Here is a 21,564-nt window from a genome sequence, read left to right as displayed (position 1 = left end):
CAAAGCATACTTGAGAATCAAGAACCAAGGAACAATGCCACGTCATTTTGACCACAATTGAACCACATGCAGGTGAATGCAATGCATAAATACTACATGACCCAGTGCTACAAGGAAGCTACAAAAGATGATGCTGACCTTCGCCAGGTTCGTATCATAATCCTGATAATGTGTAGGGAACAGAAGGTCTTGAGAGATAGTGACCATGAGATCAAGTCTAACATGATCTGATATTCAAATATACCAAAGACTAGGAGTATAGAATGTGAAATAAGCCTTTAAGGAAATGCAAAGGAAACAGTTTAGCATTTGACACTGTCCAATATTTCAGAGGCTAAGTGCAATATTTAAGGTTACCTTACATTTTTTATAAATGCATTTTTAGAACCATCAAGAAGAGTTTAAAGAGATAACTTAAAAGCAAGGGAGAAATGACACAAAAGTAAGGTATTTTCCAATCTGTATTTTTGATTACACAACTGCATAAGCAGAGTACTAAATCAAGACAAGTCACAAATGAGATGCAACCGAGGATGGTTCCATGTATCTCAAGAAAAGCCATGAGGGACATCTTCAACCAGAGATAGTTAAAGTTAGTTGCTAAGAAGCTTCCAGCTTGCTATGGGAAAATACATTCATGGTTCCCCTGGCTGGAATGTCTGAACCACAGGCCACAGTCTGAACATAAGGGATCAACCATTCTTACCCAAGGCAAGAAATTTTTTTCAGCCAATGGATATGGAATCTTTGGAAATTCTCTACCCACAAGAGTTGTGGAGGCCACTACTCAGCATATTCAAGACAGACTAGTGTGTTTTTGGATATTAAGGGAAAGGGACCTGGGGGTCAGTGAAGGAAAATGACACTGAATGGGGAAAAAAAGAATCAGCCACATTGAATTGGGAAGTGGGTATAAAAAGGGGTGCAAGACCAACTCCTGCTCCCATTTCTTAAAACTTACAGTCAGTAATATTGACATACATCTACTGGTCTTAAAAGACCAGAAAATTTTTAAACAATCAATGCAGAGCAGAAAAATTGGTGTCTGACAGATTGCTAAATTCCATAGATGAAACAATGAGAGAGAAAGTGTGATTTTGGGGCTCTAATAGCCAGACTTCAGATGTTTCTAGCAAAGTTAAAAGACAAATCTAGGATCAGTGCTAAATCTCTCCTTGTAAGACAATACCCCACAATTGCAGAAATTGATCTAGTGAACATTCTCTCAGTTCCTTCATTCACAAATATTCATGACTCCCCACTAGTGGGAGCATCTACCCCGTCAAGGCCTCTTAGAGTCTTGTGTTTGAATAAGGACACGCTCAGTCTTCTAAACTCCAAGGAATAAAAAGTCACACAGTCCAGCCTCTCTTGATAGGACAACCCTCTCATCCCAGGGATTAGCTGGGTGAATCTCCATTGGATTGCCTGGATTCTTCTCTGCATTCTCTCTCATGCTTCCATATCCCAAATTCAGCAACCAGAACTGCAGTGTGCAATATTCCAAGTGTGTCTAGCATAACTTCTCAATACAATGATTCCAGTGCTAGGTTTGAATTCTTTATTGGCTTGGAGGGGGAACAGTTAGTGAGTGGTGTATTTGTACTGAGACCCTTTGTTCCATCACTTCACCTGGAAGGTACAACTATAGTGCCAAGTGACCTCTCTTCCTACCAAAATGTACAATTTTGCATTCATTTATGTTGATCCTCAACTGCCATTTATTTTCCCATTCCACAAACTTAAGTCTCCTGAAATTTTTCCAGTCCTCAGCATCAACTATTCCACCTCCCCAAATATAGATTCACACATATATTTAGAAACAGCACTTTCGATTCCAAAATTTAAATTGTTGACATACACCATGACCCAAATGTTCCCATTCTTTCCTACTACAAATCTTTTCTCCTCAAAATTCTTCCTCTCCGCTCATAAACCACCAGACCTTTGTTTTTCCTGAACTGAACTTCAAAAAATTTTCCAGATTTGATTACAAATTTAGCAGTGAAATAAATGCCAAATTAAAATCCCAAATGCGTTTCAAGTAAGATCTGCTCCATCAATTTTAAACCTACAGAGGTGAAATATAAACCAGAGTAGACATGAGCTGAGATCTCCTTGTGTGCAGTAAATAATCTACCAATCTCTCTACCTTTCCCGGAGTTGATACAGCTGAAATTGATTGGCCAGTTTCATCAGGTTGATAAGGAACACATCATCTTCCTTCAGTTCCAGATCATCTGTGTAAACCCATCGGAGCATTGACATGGCCACCTCTGGATCAGCATCTAATACGAGAAAGAAACCCATTACATTAGGAAGACTAGCAGTTACAAGTACAAAGGAAAGATCATTTTTAAAGAAAGTTTTAAAAATTGCAGGTGCTGGAAATCTGAAAAAAAACAGAAAATGTTGGAAAGGAGGGGTATTGGAATTCAGGAGTTGTTGAAATTTGTAATCTTTGACACTGGAAAGAAAGGGGAAAAAGTCATTTGTTCCTGTTAAGAATGCAGTGGAACTGCGGCCCTTTCTGCCTTAAGTCACCTTTGATACTGGTTTACTTTTTCCATTCTCCACTAGCAAAGCCTGCTCTGCATTTCATAACGTTTACATTTCTTCCTTTGTATTCTCACTGCCTACCTGCCATCATTTCTAGCTTTTGTTAATTTTCTCACTCCAACTATCCCATTAACCCAGCTAACCTTGCCTATATGGTAATCCTAGCCTCACTTTATCAGAGATATTCCCTTTATCCCATCCATCCCACCCCCACCTTCTCCAAAAGGAATCTAACTTGCTTTCCCTTTCCTAATTCTGATGAAGGGCCTTTGACCACAAACATTAGACCACATCTCCAGAGAGAAATGGAACTAATCTGCTGAGTGCTTCCAGCATTCTTGTTTTTATTCCAGTCAGTTGTTCAGGATGAAAATGACTTCATATACTGAGAGACTTTAGTTAATTGTTTTAAAGGAGCTGGGCATCACCAGCAAACCCAGCATTTATGGCCATCTCTAACCGCCCTGCAGAAGACGGTGAACCATCATCATAAACCATTCCAATCCTTCTGGTGAAGGTGTTCCCACAGAGCTTCAGAGAAGGGATTTCAAGCATTTAGACCCAGGAAAGATGAAGGAATATCAATACATTTCCCAAAGTCAGGGTGGTGTGAACCTGGATGGGAACCCACAGGTTCTGGGTGTTCCCATGCTTCTGAAGCCTTTTTCCTTCTTGATGGTAGAGGTCACAGATTTGTTCGAACCACCTAGATGAGCAACTTAATTGCCTTTTGTAGATGATGCACACTGTATGTTGGTGGTGGAGGGTATAAGTGCCTAGGATGGCAGATGGGCTACTAATTAATCACGTTGCTTTCTCTGGGTGGTATCAAATTTCTTTAATGAAGTTGAAATCGAAAATAAAAGCAGCTATTTACCAACCAGATGAATGGCCCGTGCTTGCTATAATACACTTTCAGCGTAATTTATAATTTTCTAGTCAAAACAAGGGACAACAGGATATAGCTTTTCCTTCTACACAATACTTTCAAAGCTGTACTGCACTTAAGCTGAAAATGTCCAAATGATTCTAGGTTGTACAGACATGACAAATCACCAAGTCAGCTGGATCTAGACCTCTAAATAATTATATATCCAGAAATAGTTTTACAAGTAACAGGGTAACACTGCACAGTGGTTAAAAGGAACAAATAGCTGCTTTCCAACCAAATTCACACAGGCCTTTTCTGTTGAAAGCTGGAAATGCCTCTCAAATCATTTAATACTAAAGCAGCATGTACGGGTAATGACACTTGACTGGTAATCCAAATTCCACTCAGGCAAGATGTGACACCACATTCAATAGATCAACATAAAAGCCACTCTGGTCAGGCCAGCGCCCAAAAAATGATCCTGAACACTAGCAGATTGTCACTATCTAAAGTCTCTTGAAACAATGCTACAGGCAAGCAGAGTGAAGGTGATTGGATAATTCCCATCAATCAAGTTTGATGACAAAATTGAAGACTGCAGATACTAGAATCTGGAACAAGATGACAATATTAGAGGCCTTTTAAGATAATGCTAATATATATTTTGCCTTTTTATGGCACTGATGGCCAAGTCAAAAATTGTCAGAGGTCTAATGTTGCAGAATGTGTAATTTTGGTAAAATCATTCTCCAGGTAGGGCCTTAAGCATGTAGAATCTGATGGGCTTTTACAACAACCTAGTTTCATAGCTACTACTGATGCAAGTTTGTTTTTAAAAATTCCAGATTTATTTAAATCTGAATTTGAATTCTACAGCTGTCAGGGTGAGATTAGAACTCAAAAGCCCCGGCCCTCTGAATGCCAGTGCAGTGACAGCTACTGAACTATATACTTCATGTAACCATTCTCCACTCACTACCTTTCACTGAAAATCAAAAATGGCACTGATTTGATTGAGAGTTGCTGTGGCTTCTGCTTCCAATGCTCTTTGAAAGATATTCCAACCTCCCCCCATGACCTTTGCTGTACAAATTTCTGTCGCTAGGAGACTCATATGCACCTCTAATTCACTGGTTGGCACAGTGCTGTGAATAATCCATGTTATCACTAACCCCATACCAGGTCGACAATGCTTCCAATCCTACAAGGGAAACAGTGCCCATCTCTAGCTGTTCCAAGAACATTAGTTCATCCTTCCCAGTGCCACTAATACCCTAACTATTTGCCTACAAAAAAAGTTCTGTTCCAGTGACTTATAATGCTTAAAAAAAATGGTGCCACTTGAGATAAAATTAACAAACCCAGGGACACTGCTATGCAAAGAGTATACAGTAATTTTACTTGCTTTTGGAAGGAGGAAGATAAGTCATTAAATTAAAAGTAAACAAATTGATTATGGCAATTAATTTTGGAAATAAACTCTGATGTTAAACTGTTCACTTCAAAAGAATTATTTATCACCACTTGGGGTAAAAGATTGCCACTGTTTGTTATTTACAGCTAATAAACAGGAAAAAATGCCTTTTTCAAAATGTTTAAACCCAATGAAGGAGCAATTTCCAACCTTAGCAGTCAAAGTTAAAAGCAAACGGGGTCACAAAGAATTCAGTAGTTAACATTAGATTGATATTTCCCCCACTCTTCAGGGTAACTGATTTACCACCACAATAACATTTCTCTTCAAAAGTTTTACAATAATCCATCTGCAGTATAAAGACCATAAATAGGTACAAAATTGGAACTAATGACCAGTTACATGTGTGACACCTACATCACTTGGGGCAGGGCTCAAAGTGGGGTTATACCGAGAAAGATTAGCAGTCATTGCAGTAAAATATCAAGATTATACACCAAAAATTTCATTGCTTTTTACATGCTAGATTATAAAATGTCTAAAACTCCTACTAAATAACTTTGTATTCCTCCAGGAGTAAACGTTGCACAATAATTTGACCACAAATGGTGCTTACACTCTTCAGAAGGGAAAAAACAAATCATACCAGAGACTTAATGATGTTGCAAGTGACTTTCAAACCTAAACTGGCTGACATGCTTGAGTTTCCATAGGGCAATTTTGTCAACTTTATCACAACAGATGTCATTCTAAAACAGCTTCCTGGTTAGTGTGTCAGATCTTGTCACAGAATGTTTTCAAGCCCAGAGAATTATTCAATTCTTACACTTCTATTAGCAGCACTCCACAAGCTTCTTTCTCACACAGTGAAACTATCCCACTAGAGACTCCACATCAATAATTTCTAAGTATTTTTTTAAACCTCTGCCCTACAAAAAGCATCTGCTCTAAGAATATATTCATTCAAAGGTTAAATGATCCAGACATTTTAAATACTTGCTCTTCTAGGGGCAATAAAGATGGACTATTTTCTAATTTGAGCTATTCATGGCAATCATGTTCTTTATGTCATCTCAGTAAAAATACACTTCACTTCTTCCCAGCTTTCCAAGAAATCAACCCAATTCTATCTTGCTTCATTCAATATACTGACATCATGCTTGTCAGTAGGTCAACTCACTTCAGTACTCAAACTGTTCTAGAGGCCATGATAAATGCAAATTAAAATCACAAACAAAAATTAAATAATGATTTAAAAACCATAAATAAACTTCCTAGAAATCCACTGAGCCAAAGACCCAGTAAACTAAATCCCTACCTACCCCATACAGGAGACCAATAGTCAGTCTGGAATACACAAATTCAGAATGTCAGACTAAAACCTACTAATAAATGTGCACAAACCTGACAGATCTAGCTCATGGGTAGAAGCAAGATTTGCAAGGCTCCAGGTATCACTGCGTGCTGCCAACACAAACTTGTGAACATTGAGGTGCTTTTCTCCAATCTTCACTTTCAGGTCACTGCAAGACACAAAAGATAATTTTGACATCATTATGCTGGCACCATTCACAAACCCACACCAGGAGATGAACAACCAAAAGGCACCACAGACGGTACAATTCACATAATGAGGGAGTTCAACCAATTTGCTTACTTTGCAAAAAAGCTGCAAGGAAACTCAATTTTAAATTAAATATGACTAAGAACAATGTCACAACTCCAAGTTTGGATGGAGTCCAAGCAGTTTAGAAAAGGCAGATGACAAATGGGAAGTGTTTCAAAAACAAAAGCAAAAGAATTAGTGACACTTCAGAAATGCAAGTTGGGTAGAGGCACAGAAACCAAAAGAGGGGGGATAAGAACTGCACAGGGCAAGTGGCCTATTTTAATGCTGATTTGACAGAATGTTCAAGACTAAATATGATCCACAAAGATTGTTAATTACCAAAGCCAGCTCTTCAACTTACCACAAAACTGACCCATAAAGAGGCACACTCAAACCCACTGCCCAGGTGACAATTTACTAACGTGGTGACTACCACCAGTGCATCTTAATTCCAGAGTATATGGCAACGTCACATTGCTCAAATGAATTTGGCACGTCAGTACTTTTGAAAAATATTCAGACAATCAATCCTCACTTATCTTGCATTAGGTAATCTGTTAATTTGGCTAGGTTCTGTTTTTATATGTCCCATATTCTAAATTACCTTCTACAATATCACCTCTCACACCTCCTTTCCAGACCAAAAAGCCCAAATCTATCAGGACCTTCCTGATTACTCAGGATGGGATCATCGTCTCATCTCCTCTGCCCCCAACGCTTGAATACTCCCTTTGTTTCTCAGCGAGGGAAACTGTACACAGACTTTAAGATATCTGACCTAATCATTGCAATGTTTACATTTTGCAAGGCTTCATCATTCCATTTCTTTTGTTAATTCCTGCTTCACGATAGATGAGCAGAATCCAATAATACCCTTAGCAATCTGAGTTCCGGTTATTGCCCGTTGCCTATTCTTTTCCACCTACATTTATACATAGCCTGCTCATTTTTGTTCTGTAATCTCAGATTTCGTAATCTTCTCAGATTACAAATTCAAACATCTTATTTGATTATCCAACTAACAGTTGGCACTCCAGCCAAACCAATAAGTGAATTCAAATTGGGAAGTTTCTACATTAGAATGGTTGCCAACTCTGTGCTGGATTAGATACCATCTCTAAACAGCAGGTTTATGGGCCAGAGTTTACACTTCCATATACTAGTTATAGATTTATTTTCTCTCCTCACTTCTTGCAACCACCACTTTGTGTCTTACAATGTCTTCCCAGCCACATTTGTCAATTAACTTGTACAGATGCTTGAGTGCTGCATTTGCACAAAATGATTTGTGCAAGAAGCACTACTGCAGTGGAAGAGTACTCCAAATCCACTAGAACCCCAGCTGCTGCAGTTCTGATGCTTCAAGGACACAGCACCAAATATCAGAATGTCTGTAGTATTACCTTGCCCATGTTAACTCTTGGGCACAGCTATCAAACTGATACCACTCCTGCTCTTTCCTCAGTGCACCACTTTTCTTTACCCTTCAGCTTTATAAATCCCTCTCAAAAGTCACTACGGCATCTGCTTCCACCATTCTTTTGGGCATTGTATTCCAGATCACTATAAACTTCTCTGCATAATGTTCTTTATGTTGCATCTGCTTTGTCAATGCCCTTAAAAGTGTGAACTCAGATCAATCTGCATCTGGAAATAGTGTCTCACATTATCAAAATACAAATAATTTTTAATAATTATTAAATATCCTCTATTTCATTCTCAAGTAACATGCCCTTCATCCCTGATCCCATTCCAATGAATCTTCTGTCATTTAAGGCCCTCAAATTGTTCTCAAACTGTGGTTCCCACTGTTTTATAAAAGGATTAGCACAATTTCCTTTCTTACTATTATATTAAGGATTTCTTTTTGAAAAAGCATCAGCTTGTCCTGGCACCTTCAAAGATTTGTGGAAACACCAGTCTTTATTCTCAGCTGCCCTACAAAATTTAGTTATTACTTCCTATTTATTCACTTATCGATGCTTTAGTTAGCGTTAAATTTTACTACCCAGTCTCTCAACCACTTCTTTTGGACTATGTATTACACAAATTCAAACAGCACAGAAACAGGCCCTTCAGCCCACCACACCTCTGCTGGCCATCAATTACCCATCCATACTAACCCCATTTACCAGCACTTGGCTCCTAGCTTTTTGTGTTTTGGCAATTCAAGTGCTCTAGATACCCAAATGTTGAGAAAGTACCCAACTCCACCACTCTCAGGCAGCGTTTCAAATCCTAACCACCCTCTAGGTGAAAAAAATTCTTGAGATTCCCTCTAAACTTCTCCCTTACCCTAAAGCCCTTCTAGTTTTTTTTGACCTCGCATCCTAAATATTGTTTACTACATTAAGTTTACAAAATCAAAAGTTGAATTTAACCCCCATACACCCAAATTTAAGTCATTAACATGAAACCAAAACACTGGTCTTATCACCAGCTCCAGAGAACAGTGTTCCACATGTCCTGCTCACCACCACCATCTGTCTTGCATCCCTTGATTTCACATCCATACAATTACTGCTCCTTCAGTCTCCTGGGCTTCAACTTTGTCAACATCCACCATGATATTTTGTCAATTGTACATTAAAGTTTCATATACTGCATCAATCACACTAACCCTCATCAACCCTGTTATTTCAAAAAAAACTCAAGTCAGTCAAACATTAACAGCTTTTAACAAATCCACAGTGGCTTTCACTTACTAACAAAATTTTCCAAATGCTTCTAATTTTTTTTTTGTTAATATCTTCAAGGATTTCTCCCAGCACCAACATTAGGCTGAGAAGATCTTTGTTACCAGGATTATCCTTCTCCGTTTCCTTGAATAGGAACAGGTGTAATTCTCCAGTACTCTGATAAGATTCCCATATTCAAACCAAGGGAGGAAGACTGGCTAGAGTCTCTGCAACTCTCACCCTTATTTCCCTCAGTAACCTTGCATATATACCACCCAAAGGGGGTGACCTTTCTACTTTGGAAACAGTCAACCTTTTAATTACATCCTCTATTTTTACCTTATCCAATATCACTATTGCCACCTCATTCACTTTTAGGGGAACAATGGTTCAACATTCTCATTCCAAGTTCTTAGTTAAACTAACTCAGGCCTGGTCAGTACTTGGATGAGAGGCCAACCAGATGTAGAAGGCTCACTGCCTGGAGGAAACTGATGATCAAAACCGTAAATTGAATTGATGACCTGACAAGAACCTGAGTTATAATACATAGAACATTACAGCACAGTACAGGCCCTTCAGCCCACTATGTTGTTTTATCCTGCTAAGATCTATCCAACCCTTCCCTCCCACATAGCTTCCCCCCCCCCCCCCCCCATTACACTGGCTTAAAAAAAATTCACTGCTACATTGGTAGCATCCTCAAATGAAGACAAAAGTACCCATTTAATACCTTAACTGTGCCCTTCATCTACACAAGATGATCCCTGGTTGGTCCCACACTTTTTGAATGCCCCTGTATTAGCTATCCTATTTTCAATCATAGGATGTTTTTGGGCCCCACTGTTCTTGCTATATTCAGCTAAGTTCTCAACTGTATTATGAACATGTCGTAAGATGTTCTAGACTGTTGTGCATCTAATACTGAGCATTAGATATTCTATAGATCAAAATATAGCCCAGTTTACTTGAGATGGCACCAGACTATGGCAACTCGTTGCAAGCTCCTCTCTGCAGGTCTACTCATTACTTCTACTATAATCTTTCTACTCTTAAATTTAAATTCTGTCACTAAATATTACTAATAACGTTTAGCACCTTATTGTCTACCTGCAATGCACTTCCTCTGTAGCTGTGACACTTTACTCTATATTCTGTTATTGCTTTTACCCTGTACTACCTCAATGCACTGTGTAATGAATTGATCTGTACGAACGATATGCACATTTTTCCACTGTACCCCAGTACAAGTGACAATAATAAACCAATACTTCTATTGCAAAATCTGCAGGGAATGAATAAATCTTCACATTTTTCCCTCCTCTTCCCCATAACCCACTATGAAAACTACCCTTGGTGCTAATTTTATAAATTAGAAGTCTAAGATAATCCATTAAATAGATGCAAATACAAACAATTGGAAGATTACATTAAACATCAAGATTTTTACATTACTGCACCCACTTTATTATTCAATTATTTACACTTAGGATACAGTTAATCTGCTATATCAACTTGCATCTCAATGAGTTGTTCTACAAAAGAGCTTGATCCAAACTAGTTTGTATAGAAGCAAACAAAAAGACACCAAGTGATCAATTACATCAAAAGTTTGCTGCAGTACTACTGAATTTTGATATTCCTATGGCTAATATTTACAGTTTTGACACTAATAATTTAAAGAGTGGAAAAGCTATTATCCCACTTCAACCAAATTAAAGGATTTGTCAGTTTTACCCTTTCAAGTTGAGGCTTCATCACCAAAGATAAACTTTACTACAAAGACTTACCTGTACTGTTCTTGCTGATAAAGCTCTGAGACAATAGCAAGCAATCTGGAAATAAAGGAGTCAGTGGTATTCCCAGCATTGGATGTGGCTGCGAGCAAGGCACATCTTTTCTCGGTCTCTGCCAGCTTCTGTTGCAGCTTCACGTACTCCTGGCGGAGGAGCGCCAGATGCTTCTGTAGCTTGGCCACCTCCTCTGTTAGCAGAACACAGCAACAAATAGGTGGTAAGTCAAACTAAAGACAAAAACCCAACTGATGAGTAACTAAAGCGGGAATTAGTGGGCAGTTACTGTAAAAATGATTTCGCAGAACTTAAATTGCCAAATATGAATCTTGCAACTATTCCCATGGCATCATTTTAACATAAAATCCATAGCTTGAAAGATAGTCAGCTTTGCCACTATTTGCTACTGACTAAACTGGACAACTTATAACTGGAACTCTTTTCTCACTTATCAGCAATGCAGCCACCAGTTTCTCAAAGAGTCATAGTCCAGTTAGCAAAGCAAAAAAAAACTGGAATGACAATTTCAATTCCCTCAGAAATTGGTATTTGAGTGTTGATATCAACAATTACAGTGCTATTATCCTGGTAAACAGACTACAGAACTGGACTAAAGCATTCAGACAATCATTATTTCTTCTGTAAAAGACAATCAGTACACAGAAGTGACAATTACTGCCCAGTGAACCCACTGACCCGATTGGTGTAAGCACAAAGTTAAAACCAATCATATGCAAGTACAAAGTTAAAAGTCTTTAAACCACAAAGGTCTTTAAACCATGCTAAGAACTTCAGATTGATCATTTGGATCCAGGCAATCTTTACTCCCTTTTCCTTAAAACACATGCATATAAATTCAAATTAAACACAACAGCTGTGGCAAGGTTCTGGCATGTGAAAAGTAGCAATATCTGAGACTCAACTAAAACAGTTCATTCCCAATGATATGGAATACTTATTAATTGTCCACTCATGATCACTTAGCAAGCAAGAGAATGAATTGATTCTGATCAGAGCTTATAACTCCGAAACTTGAACTTTTTTTTCTGTTCCCTTTCTTTATTTTTCTATTGCCATCTCAAGGGACAGCTCACCCACTAATATTCATTAGAAATGCACAGCTACCTTGACTATACACCCTCCACCCCTTCTTCTAGTTTCACTGGCTTTGTTGCCTCTGTTCTGACACCTTGCACACCGGTAGTTCTGACACGTTCTTTTCCATCAGCTGCAGTTTTGCCTCCACCATAGTTTGCAGGGGTCCCAAGTGTGTCTGTTCCATCCCCTGTGCTTCTGTTCTTACCTCTCTTATCCTTGTCCTCAAATTCCACCCCACCAACCTCCACATTCGAAAGATCTTCTGTAATTTCTGCCATCTTCCATACAACACTGCCAAAAGGTGCAACCTCCCCTTCCTTCTGTCAACATTCCAAAGAGGCACTTACCTCCACACTTCCCTGGATTGTTAATTGGTTTACTATTGTCATATGTACTGAAATACAGCGAAAAGCTTTTGTTTGCATGTCATCCAGACATCATTACATACACAAGTACATTGAGGTGGTACATAAGGAAAAAAAATGCAGAATGTGTTGTTACAGTTACAGAGAAAGTGCAGTGCAGGTGACAATAAGGTGAAAGGTCCACGATGAGGTAGATTGAGAGATTGAGAGTTTATCTTTGATGTACAAGAGGTCCATTTAAGAAAGCAGCGGATAGAAGCCATCCTTGAGCCTTGGTAGGCATTCTCAAGCTTTTGTATCTTCTGCCTAATGGAAGGGGGTAGGCGGGGGCGGGAAGAGAAGAGAGAATGACTGGGCTGGGAGAGGTCTTTGATTACATTGGCTGCTTTTCCAAGGCAGCGAAAAGTGTAGACAGTCAATGGAGGGGAAACTGGTTTACATGATGGACAGGGGCTGTGTTCACAACTCTCTGCAATTTGTTGCGGTCTTGGGCAGAGCAGCTGCCATACCAAGCTGTGATGCATCTGAATAGGATGCTTTCTATGGTGTATCTGTAAAAACAAAAATTGGTGAGAATCACCAAGGGCACGTCAAATTTCCTCAGCCTTCTAAGGAAGAGGTGCTGGGGTGTTTTCTTGGCCATAGTGTCAACGTGGCTGGACCAAGACAAACTGTTGGTGATATTTACACCCAGCAACTTGAAGCTCTCTTCCATATTCACCAACACCCACTTCCCTCCTCATTGCACCTTCCCACATAACCACAGGGGAACCAATGCCTGGCCTGTTATCCATTCCCACTATGCAGGAACCCAAGAATTCCTTCCAGGTGAAGCAGTGATTCACTCACATTTCTTGCATTTGGTACCAATGAGAGGAGGGGGTGGTCTCCTCTACATTGCAGAGACCAGATTACATAACCACTTTGCAATACATCTCTTTTGCCCACCAGGGTAACCCTGAGCCAGCCAACTCGCAATTCACAATCTGCTTGGCTACCTCAAGAACTGAAGTCCTCCTCCTCCTTCCACTTCCTATCCTTCTGGCCAGCAGAAAATAACAGTGAAAGTTGCAGCTTGTGCAAGACAGGAGATACGAGGAATTTGTTAATTTTCTGGACAACTGGTTGCACACACAAACAAAGCAATAATTCCTCCAGCTGGGGCAGAGTATTTCATCACCATCAATTTCACTAATTACAATGGGCAGAATTCCACTCGTGTGGATCCTCTCACATCTAACCGCCAGTGAATTATGAAACATTCATGCCAGATGTTTCATCAGCCATACAATTTTTGGACAGCAAGTCCAATTGAAGAGAGATACTTGCAATATGTTAGCAACTATTATGTTGCAAATATCCAGGTCCTGTGTTTCAGATTTACTTATCAAGTGCTGCTGGCACACAGCTGGCAGGTACTACCCAATTTTTCCCTTGGGTATACTGGGCGCTGGGGATGTTAGGCTTGGATGACTAAGACTGGGCAACACCGCTAGAAACCTTAGGGGCCTAGTTGCTGATTGCTTTGAAGATCTTTAAAGGAGAATGTTGTCAAGAATGTTAACTTAAAGGAATAAAAATCCACATGCCACCATGACAGCTGTAGAATTTAATACAACCAAAAACAACTAGTCTCAAATGATAAAACCACATTGGGTTCACCCATGTTCGCCAAGGGAGGAAATGCACTAACTTTGCCTGGTCTGGTGTCTTCAGATTCACAATGTGGCTGTTAAACACTCCCTAAAACAACCTAGCAAACCACTCAGTTGTACAAAAACCACTACAAAGCAGGAAACAAAACCAGACGGACAAACCGACATCAACCAAATTCAGTTATAGCAAAGTTGTTCACAGCTTAGTCAACCCTATTTGATTGGTTTATTATTGTCACTTGTACCGAGGTACAGTGAAAAGCTTGTCTTGCAAGCCGATCGTACAGGTCAATTCATTACACAGTGCAGTTACATTGAGTTAGTACAGAGTGCATTGATGTAGTACAGGTAAAAACAATAACAGTTATTGCAGAGATCCCCTCATAAAACAGCTCAAGTCTGTATTGAAAGAGCTGGTCCACTAGCAGCTTGCTGTAGTATGCTCACAGAATCATACCTCACAGATAGGTGCCATCTCCTCCATCACAATCTCTGGATGTGTCTTGTCCCACTAGCAGGACAGATCTGTCACAGAATTTAGCACAGTGGTATACAGTAATTCCCCAATTTACCAACATTTTACTTACTAATTTTCACTACAACACCATTGACTCTTTGGATAGGAATCATTGTAGGAAGCTTTTTCACGATAATGAACCATGAATGCAAGAGCTTGGACTTCATGTTACAGTTTATAGAATATTGGTTAGGCCACACTTAGTACTGTGTGTAGTTCTGGTCACCACACTGCAGGAAGGATGTAATTGCACTGGAGAGGGTGCAGAGGAGATTCACCTGGATTGGCGCATTTCAGTTATGAGGAGAGACTGGATAGGCTGGGTTCAATTTCCCTGGAGCAGAAAAGGCCAAGGGCTGACCTCATACAGGTACAGTATACAAAATCATGGGGTAGATAGTGGCCAACATTCCCACATTTAAGCAGCATCTACACATACACCTGAATCACCAAGGAATAGAAGGGTATGGACCTAATGTGGGTAAATTGATTACTACAGATGGGTGCAGCGGATGGACGTGGTGGTCCAAAGGGCCTGTTCCTATGGCATTTGACTCCATATAGAAATACACTGTACCAAATGTTAAGGGCATTTTGCATAAAGTGTTGGATTTATGACATTTTCCAGGACTACGTCCCTTTTATAAATTCAAGAATGGCTGTACACACAGGAAGCAGCTGAGTCCTCAACATTGCCTCATAACCCCACAAGGACCTGTGTATCAAGGCAAATATGGACAAGAACACCTCCCAGTTACCATCTACCATTGCCTGACAGAACAGTGCAACTCCCTGCTTAGAAATACTTGGAAAAAGCACCAAAAGTAACAAGGGCACAGAACGTATATTGGAGGTGGGACTTCCACATCCATTAGCGAGCAGCCCAGACGGAGCTGACTCCAGTCCTGAAAGATGGACTGGGTCTGCATCAGGAATTGGGTGATTTCAGAGGAGCGGTATATTTACTTGACCACATCTTCACCTATCTGTCAAAACAGCATTAGAAGAGATGATCTCTGAACAATCCTAGAGGAGGCAAAGTTCCAGCTTCACAGCAAAGACGCCCTTCATCACTTTGTGCTGCATTACCAATGTGCTCAATAGGAAACTCAAAACTAATCTCGGAAGCTCAAAGCTTGACATGAGGTGCTGTGAACCACTACCATAATCTTTGGTTTAGAGTACAGATGAGTGTGCCAGGAGCAAGACTAGGTCTACCTAAAAACGAGGCATTAATCTGCCAAAGCTGTAACGAAGGAATAGGTGGACAGTAAACAGCAAAAACTGCATGCAATAGTCAGAGGTTAATGAACCCACAACCAACAGATCAGATCAAAGACCTATGTTGCAGCACATCTAGTCAAGAATGGTGATAGGCAATTAAACGGCTAACTCAAGGAAGAATCTTCATGAATACTTCCATCCTCCAGTATGGCAAGTCCCAGCATGGAAGTGCTAAAGCCTGTTTAGCCAGAAATGCAGAACAGGTGATTCATCTCACCACCACAGATTTCTGCCAACACAGAAGCCAATTTGATTCAAGAAATGGTTAAGAATACTGGATAAATCAAAGGTTATGGTATTGGACAACGTGCCAGGTGTAGTACTGAATGGCAATGCTCCAGAACTAGATATTCCTATAGACAAGCCATTCCAGTACCGTTCCAACACTGGCATCTACCCAACCATGTGAAAAGTTGGGTAGAATATAATGTCTGTGCAGAAAAAAGGTCAATTTGTCCAAGTACCATCCAGAGCACCCTCAATCAGAAGCCAAGTAAAGGAAAATATTTCTATCAAGCAGGACCTTCTCTCCATTACCCTGCTCATTGATACCCAGTTTCATCAAAAATCACAGCTCCAGATCTCAAACACAGCATTGGTTCAAATATGGATCAAAAAGCTCAATTCCAGGTAACTGCCCTTAACATTAAGGCAACATTGGACTATGTGTGGCATTAAGGAGCAACGACAAAAATGAAGACATTGGGCATTAAAACATTTCATTGGCTCATACCTTACACAAGAGAAGCTGGTTGCAGTTGACTGAGGTCAACCATCCTGCCCCCAGGACTTTATTGCAGGAGTTCCATAGGATAATGTCCTGAGCATAACCATCTTCAGCTGCTCCAGCAATGACCTTCCTTCCATCACATGGTCAGAAATGGGAATGCTCCCTGAACATTCCACAATGTACACTTCCATTCACAACTCCCCAAAAAATGATAAAGGACCAGGAGGTACATTGGAACAATACCATTTAGAGGATCCTTACAAGTTGCACTCCATACAGCAACATCTAGACAACATGCAGGCATAGACTAATGAGTGGCAAGTATCATTCACCTCACTGAAGCCCTTTTTGGCATTAGCAGACTGTGCTATTGCATGAAAGTCCCAAGAAAGAGATGCCATTAACCTTACATCGTAATGATCTGTCACCAACATCCTCAATCCCCACACATCGTGACCAACGACCCTTCTGATCCTGTCTTGCGATCACCACCACAATCCTCACCCCAACACTTCCTCTGTACAATGGCAGGAGATTATCAAGGATTCATTCTTCCACACAGTTCCTGAGCCTCAAAACAGTTGGCTATCCTGTTAAAGCAACTGCTCTTTTTCTGGGGTAATCACCAACAAGATAACCAAAAGATCTCATTGCCCACAGCTTGAGCACCCTTGTTTCAGAATATTACAACCCAGCACAGCTTTGTCACATCTACTTCATCAAACCCCTTTACAAATATTGAAGAAGTCTTTTTCAGGTCTATATTTAGTATTTTCTCAAGCTAAGAGCCCTAGCCTCAATTTCAATCCTCAATGGCTCCCAATACTTTTCCTCAATACCCTCCTGTTGAATGGACACTGTGCCCATGAGTCCAAGTATACTCAATGATCGATATCAATTGGAATGGAATTGATTTATTATTATCATAGGCACCGAGGTACAGTGAAAAACTTGTCTTGCATACTGTTCATACGGATCAATTCATTACACAGTGCATCGAGGTAGTACAATGAATGTCACAGCTACAGAGAAAGTGCAGTGCTGGTAGACAATAAAATGCAAGGTCATAACGAGGTAGATTGTGAGGTCAAAAGTTGTACTAGGAAACCATTTAATAGTCTTATAGCAGTGGGATAGAAGCTGTCCTTGAGCCTGCTGGTACATGCTTTCAGGCTTTTGCATCTTCTATCCGATGAGAGAGGGGAGAAGAGAAAGTGTCCGGGGTGGATGGGTGGGGACTTTGATTATACTGGCTGCTTTACTGAGGCAGCGAGAACTGTAGACCGAGTCCATGGAGGGGAGGCTGGTTTTCGAGATGTGCTAAGCTGAGCTGTGTCCATAACTCTCTGCAATTTCCTGCAGTCACAGGCAGAGCAGTTGCCGTACCAAGCCGTGATGCATCTGGACAGGATGCTTTCTGAGATGCATTGATAAAAATTGGTGAGGGTTGACAGGGAGGTGCCAAACTTCTTTAGCTGCCTGTGGAAGTAGAGGCACTGGTGAGCTTTCTTGGCTGTGGCATCTAAGTGGTTGGACCAGGACAGGCTATTGGTGATGTTCAGTCCTAGAAACTTGAAGCTCTCAAACCTCTCAACCTCAACACTGTTGATGTAGACAGGGGCACATGCACCACATCTGTTCCTGTAGTCAATGACCAGATCTTTTATTTTGCTGACACTGAGGGAAAGGTTGTTATCATGACACCATGTCACTAGGCTCTCCATCTCCTTCCTGTACTCTGACTTATCGTTATTTGAGATATAGCCCACTACGGTGGTATCATCTGCAAACTTGTGGATGACAAAAACATTGCCTTTGTATTCAATCTCACTCCACAGATTTGAACCACAGTACCTGCTTTTACACATCACCTCATTGGCTACTTGTAGAAGTTCTTAAATTTTACTTCCAGATTTCTTAACTCCTTTCCAACCAAGAAATAAAACTGGCTAATTTCTGAACCAAACTACCTCACACTTTCCCCTGCAAAGCAAATTTTCTATTTGTTAACAGACACATTCTACATTTCTGTTTCCACTCTACAAATTGGTCATCAGTATCGAAAAGATTCAAGATGGATTTGAAGGAATTCTCTGAGTAATGTCATTCCTTCAGACAACAGTGTAGAATGAAGCAGCCATATATTTCTTCATATTTAATGTACTTAATAATTGAAACCTTCATTAGTTAGTACAAGGATTATGTTTCAAAAGAAGCTAAATAGATGACTGGAAAGTACATAAACTGAATGTTCTGACTGCAAACCTAACGGTAGGGCCCAGACACGCAACCCCTTACCACCCGACACACACCTGTTCCCTCCCTTGCAAGGGAAATGGTTTCAGAACACTGACCCAGAGGGTGTAATGGGAAAAAGGTAATAGGGGCAGGCTGTATGAGAAATAGAAAGGGGTGGGGCAGACAGGAGAGAGAAGAGTTGGCGGCAGAATGAGGAATGCACAGAATACAGGGCGTGTGGGGTTTGGGGGTTGTGGGTCGAGGGAAGATGGAAGCAGGGCTGGCAAAGCAAGGAAAGGGAGGCTTTGAGGCAGGGCTACAGTTTGGGGTGGGGGCAGGGCAGGAGCAGGAGGTTGTGGGGGTGGGAGGGCAGGGGAGAAGAACTGAGAGGTGGGGTGACGGGGGGAGGGTGACGGGGGGAGGGTGACGGGGGGAGGGTGACGGGGGGAGGGTGACGGGGGGAGGGTGACGGGGGGAGGGGGAGAGGTGGGGGGGTGAGGGGGGAGAGGTGGGGGGGGTGAGGGGTGAGAGGTGGGGGGTGAGGGGTGAGAGGTGGTGGGGGTGAGGGGGAGAGGGGGAGAGGTGGGGGGGGTGAGGGGGGAGAGGTGGGGGGTGAGGGGGAGAGGTGGGGGGGGTGAGGGGGAGAGGTGGGGGGGTGAGGGGGGGGAGAAGAGGGGGGGGAGGGTGAGGGTTGGGTGTGCGGCGGAGCGGTGAGTCCTCGAGGAGACCCACGCTCCCTGTCCCAGGGCGGGCGTTGCCCGGCCGGCCGCGGACACCCCGCTCGGAGCGGCAGCGCCGCCGGTTCCCCGCCCGGTCACACCCTCCGCCCATCGGAGCTCCCAGTCCTACCGTCCGCCATGTTGGATCTGTGCAAATCTCGCGATATCTCCCACTCCCGTAGAAATGGGGACGGCGGAGCGCGCGGGAACCGCCTCTTAAAGTCGAACCGTCACCGAACCCCCTCCGCCTCCCCCCCCTCACCCCTCCCCTCCTCCCCTCCCCCTCCCCAACCCCCCCTCCCCCTCCCACCCCCCTCACCCCTCCCCTCCTCCCCTCCCCCTCCCCAACCCCCCCTCCCCCTCCCACCCCCCTCACCCCTCCCCTCCTCCCCTCCCCCTCCCCAACCCCCCCTCCCCCTCCCCAACCCCCCCTCCCACCCCCCCTCCCCCTCCCCAACCCCCCCTCCCACCCCCCCTCAACCCCTCCCCCCCTCCCCCTCCCCAACCCCCCCTCCCCCTCCCCAACCCCCCCTCCCCCTCCCACCCCCCCTCACCCCTCCCCTCCCCCCTCCCCAACCCCCCCTCCCCCTCCCACCCCCCCTCACCCCTCCCCTCCCCCCCTCCCACCCCCCTCACCCCTCCCCTCCCCCCTCCCCAACCCCCCCTCCCCCTCCCACCCCCCTCACCCCTCCCCCCTCCCCCACCCCTCCCCCCCAACCCCCCCTCCCCCTCTCACCCCCCCTCCCCCTCTCACCCCCCTCCCCTCCCCCCCTCCCCCCCAACCCCCCTCCCCCTCTCACCCCCCCCTCACCCCTCCCCCCTCCCCCTCCCCAACCCCCCCCTCCCCCTCCCACCCCCCCTCACCCCTCCCCTCCCCCCCCTCCCACCCCCCCCTCACCCCTCCCCAACCCCCCCTCCCCCTCCCACCCCCCCCACCCCTCACCCCCCCTCCCCCTCACCACCCCTCACCCCCCCTCCCCCTCACCACCCCTCCCCCCTCCCCCACCCCTCCCCCCTCACCCCCCACCCCTCACCCCCCCTCCCCCTCACCACCCCTCACCCCCCCTCCCCCTCACCACCCCTCACCCCTCTCCCCCCCACCCCGACCCCCCCACCCACCCCCACCCCCCTCACCCCCACCCCGACCCCCCTCCCACCCACCCCCACCCCCCTCACCCCACCCCTCACCCCCTCACCCCCACCCCTCCCCCACCCCTCACCCCCTCCCCCCCACACCTCACCCCCGCCCCCCCCTCCCCCACCCCTCACCCCACTCCCCACACCTCACCCCACCCCCTCCCCCACCCTCATCCCCACCCACCCCACCCACCCCCACCCCCAACCCTCATCCCCACCCACCCCCACCCCACCCCCCCACCCCTCATCCCCACTCCCCCCACCCCTCCCCTCCCCCCACACACCCCCTCCCCTCCCCCATTCCTCCCCACCCTTCACCCCCACCCCTCCCCCACCCCCCCACCCTTCACCCCCACCCCTCCCCCACCCCCTCCCCGACACCCCCCACCCACCCCTCCCCCACCCCCTCCCCTCCCCGACACCCCTCACCCCCCCACCCTAACCCCCACCCTCCACCCCTCACCCCACACCCCCCACACCCACCCCTCCCCCTCCCCTCCCCCACCCCTCCCCCTCACCCCCTCCCTCCCCCCACCCCCACCCACCCACACCCCTCAACCCCCCATCCACCCCTCACCCCCCACCCCTCACTGCCCCCCCTCACCACCCCCCACCCCTCACCCACCTCACCCATACCCCCCACCCACACCCCCTCACCCCTCACCCCATAACCTCACCCCCACCCCACCTCACCTCTCCTCCACCCACACCCCTACCCCACCCTCACCCCACCCCCCTCACTCCCACCCTCACCCCACCCACATCCTCACCCCCATCACGCCCGCACCCTCACCCTTAGAACTTAGAAATAAGAAAGGGATGATCAACTTGGTAGGTCTATGTTATGGACCCCCCAGTAGTTAGCTGAAACTTGAGGAGCAGATGTGTTGAGAAATT

At 44.2% G+C, this 21,564-nt stretch overlaps 1 protein-coding gene across 1 annotated transcript in view; it reads right to left on the bottom strand.

Annotated features, from left to right (window-relative positions):
* ankfy1 (ankyrin repeat and FYVE domain containing 1) overlaps nucleotides 1-19,717 on the bottom strand; it is a 70,494-nt gene extending 50,777 nt beyond the window's left edge. Inside the window, exons 1-4 of the mRNA XM_052035668.1 lie at nucleotides 19,661-19,717; nucleotides 10,922-11,114; nucleotides 6,249-6,367; nucleotides 2,153-2,288 (exon numbers count right to left, since the gene is read on the bottom strand). Coding sequence (XP_051891628.1) covers nucleotides 2,153-2,288; nucleotides 6,249-6,367; nucleotides 10,922-11,114; nucleotides 19,661-19,670 — 458 coding nt within the window. The 5' untranslated portion in view covers nucleotides 19,671-19,717. The remainder of the gene's footprint in view (nucleotides 1-2,152; nucleotides 2,289-6,248; nucleotides 6,368-10,921; nucleotides 11,115-19,660) is intronic.
* Between the last annotated feature and the right edge of the window lie 1,847 nt (nucleotides 19,718-21,564).

The sequence above is a fragment of the Pristis pectinata genome, chromosome 21 (assembly GCF_009764475.1).
Source record: "Pristis pectinata isolate sPriPec2 chromosome 21, sPriPec2.1.pri, whole genome shotgun sequence".
NCBI lineage: Eukaryota > Metazoa > Chordata > Chondrichthyes > Rhinopristiformes > Pristidae > Pristis > Pristis pectinata.
This window is presented reverse-complemented; position numbering and strand designations above follow the sequence as displayed.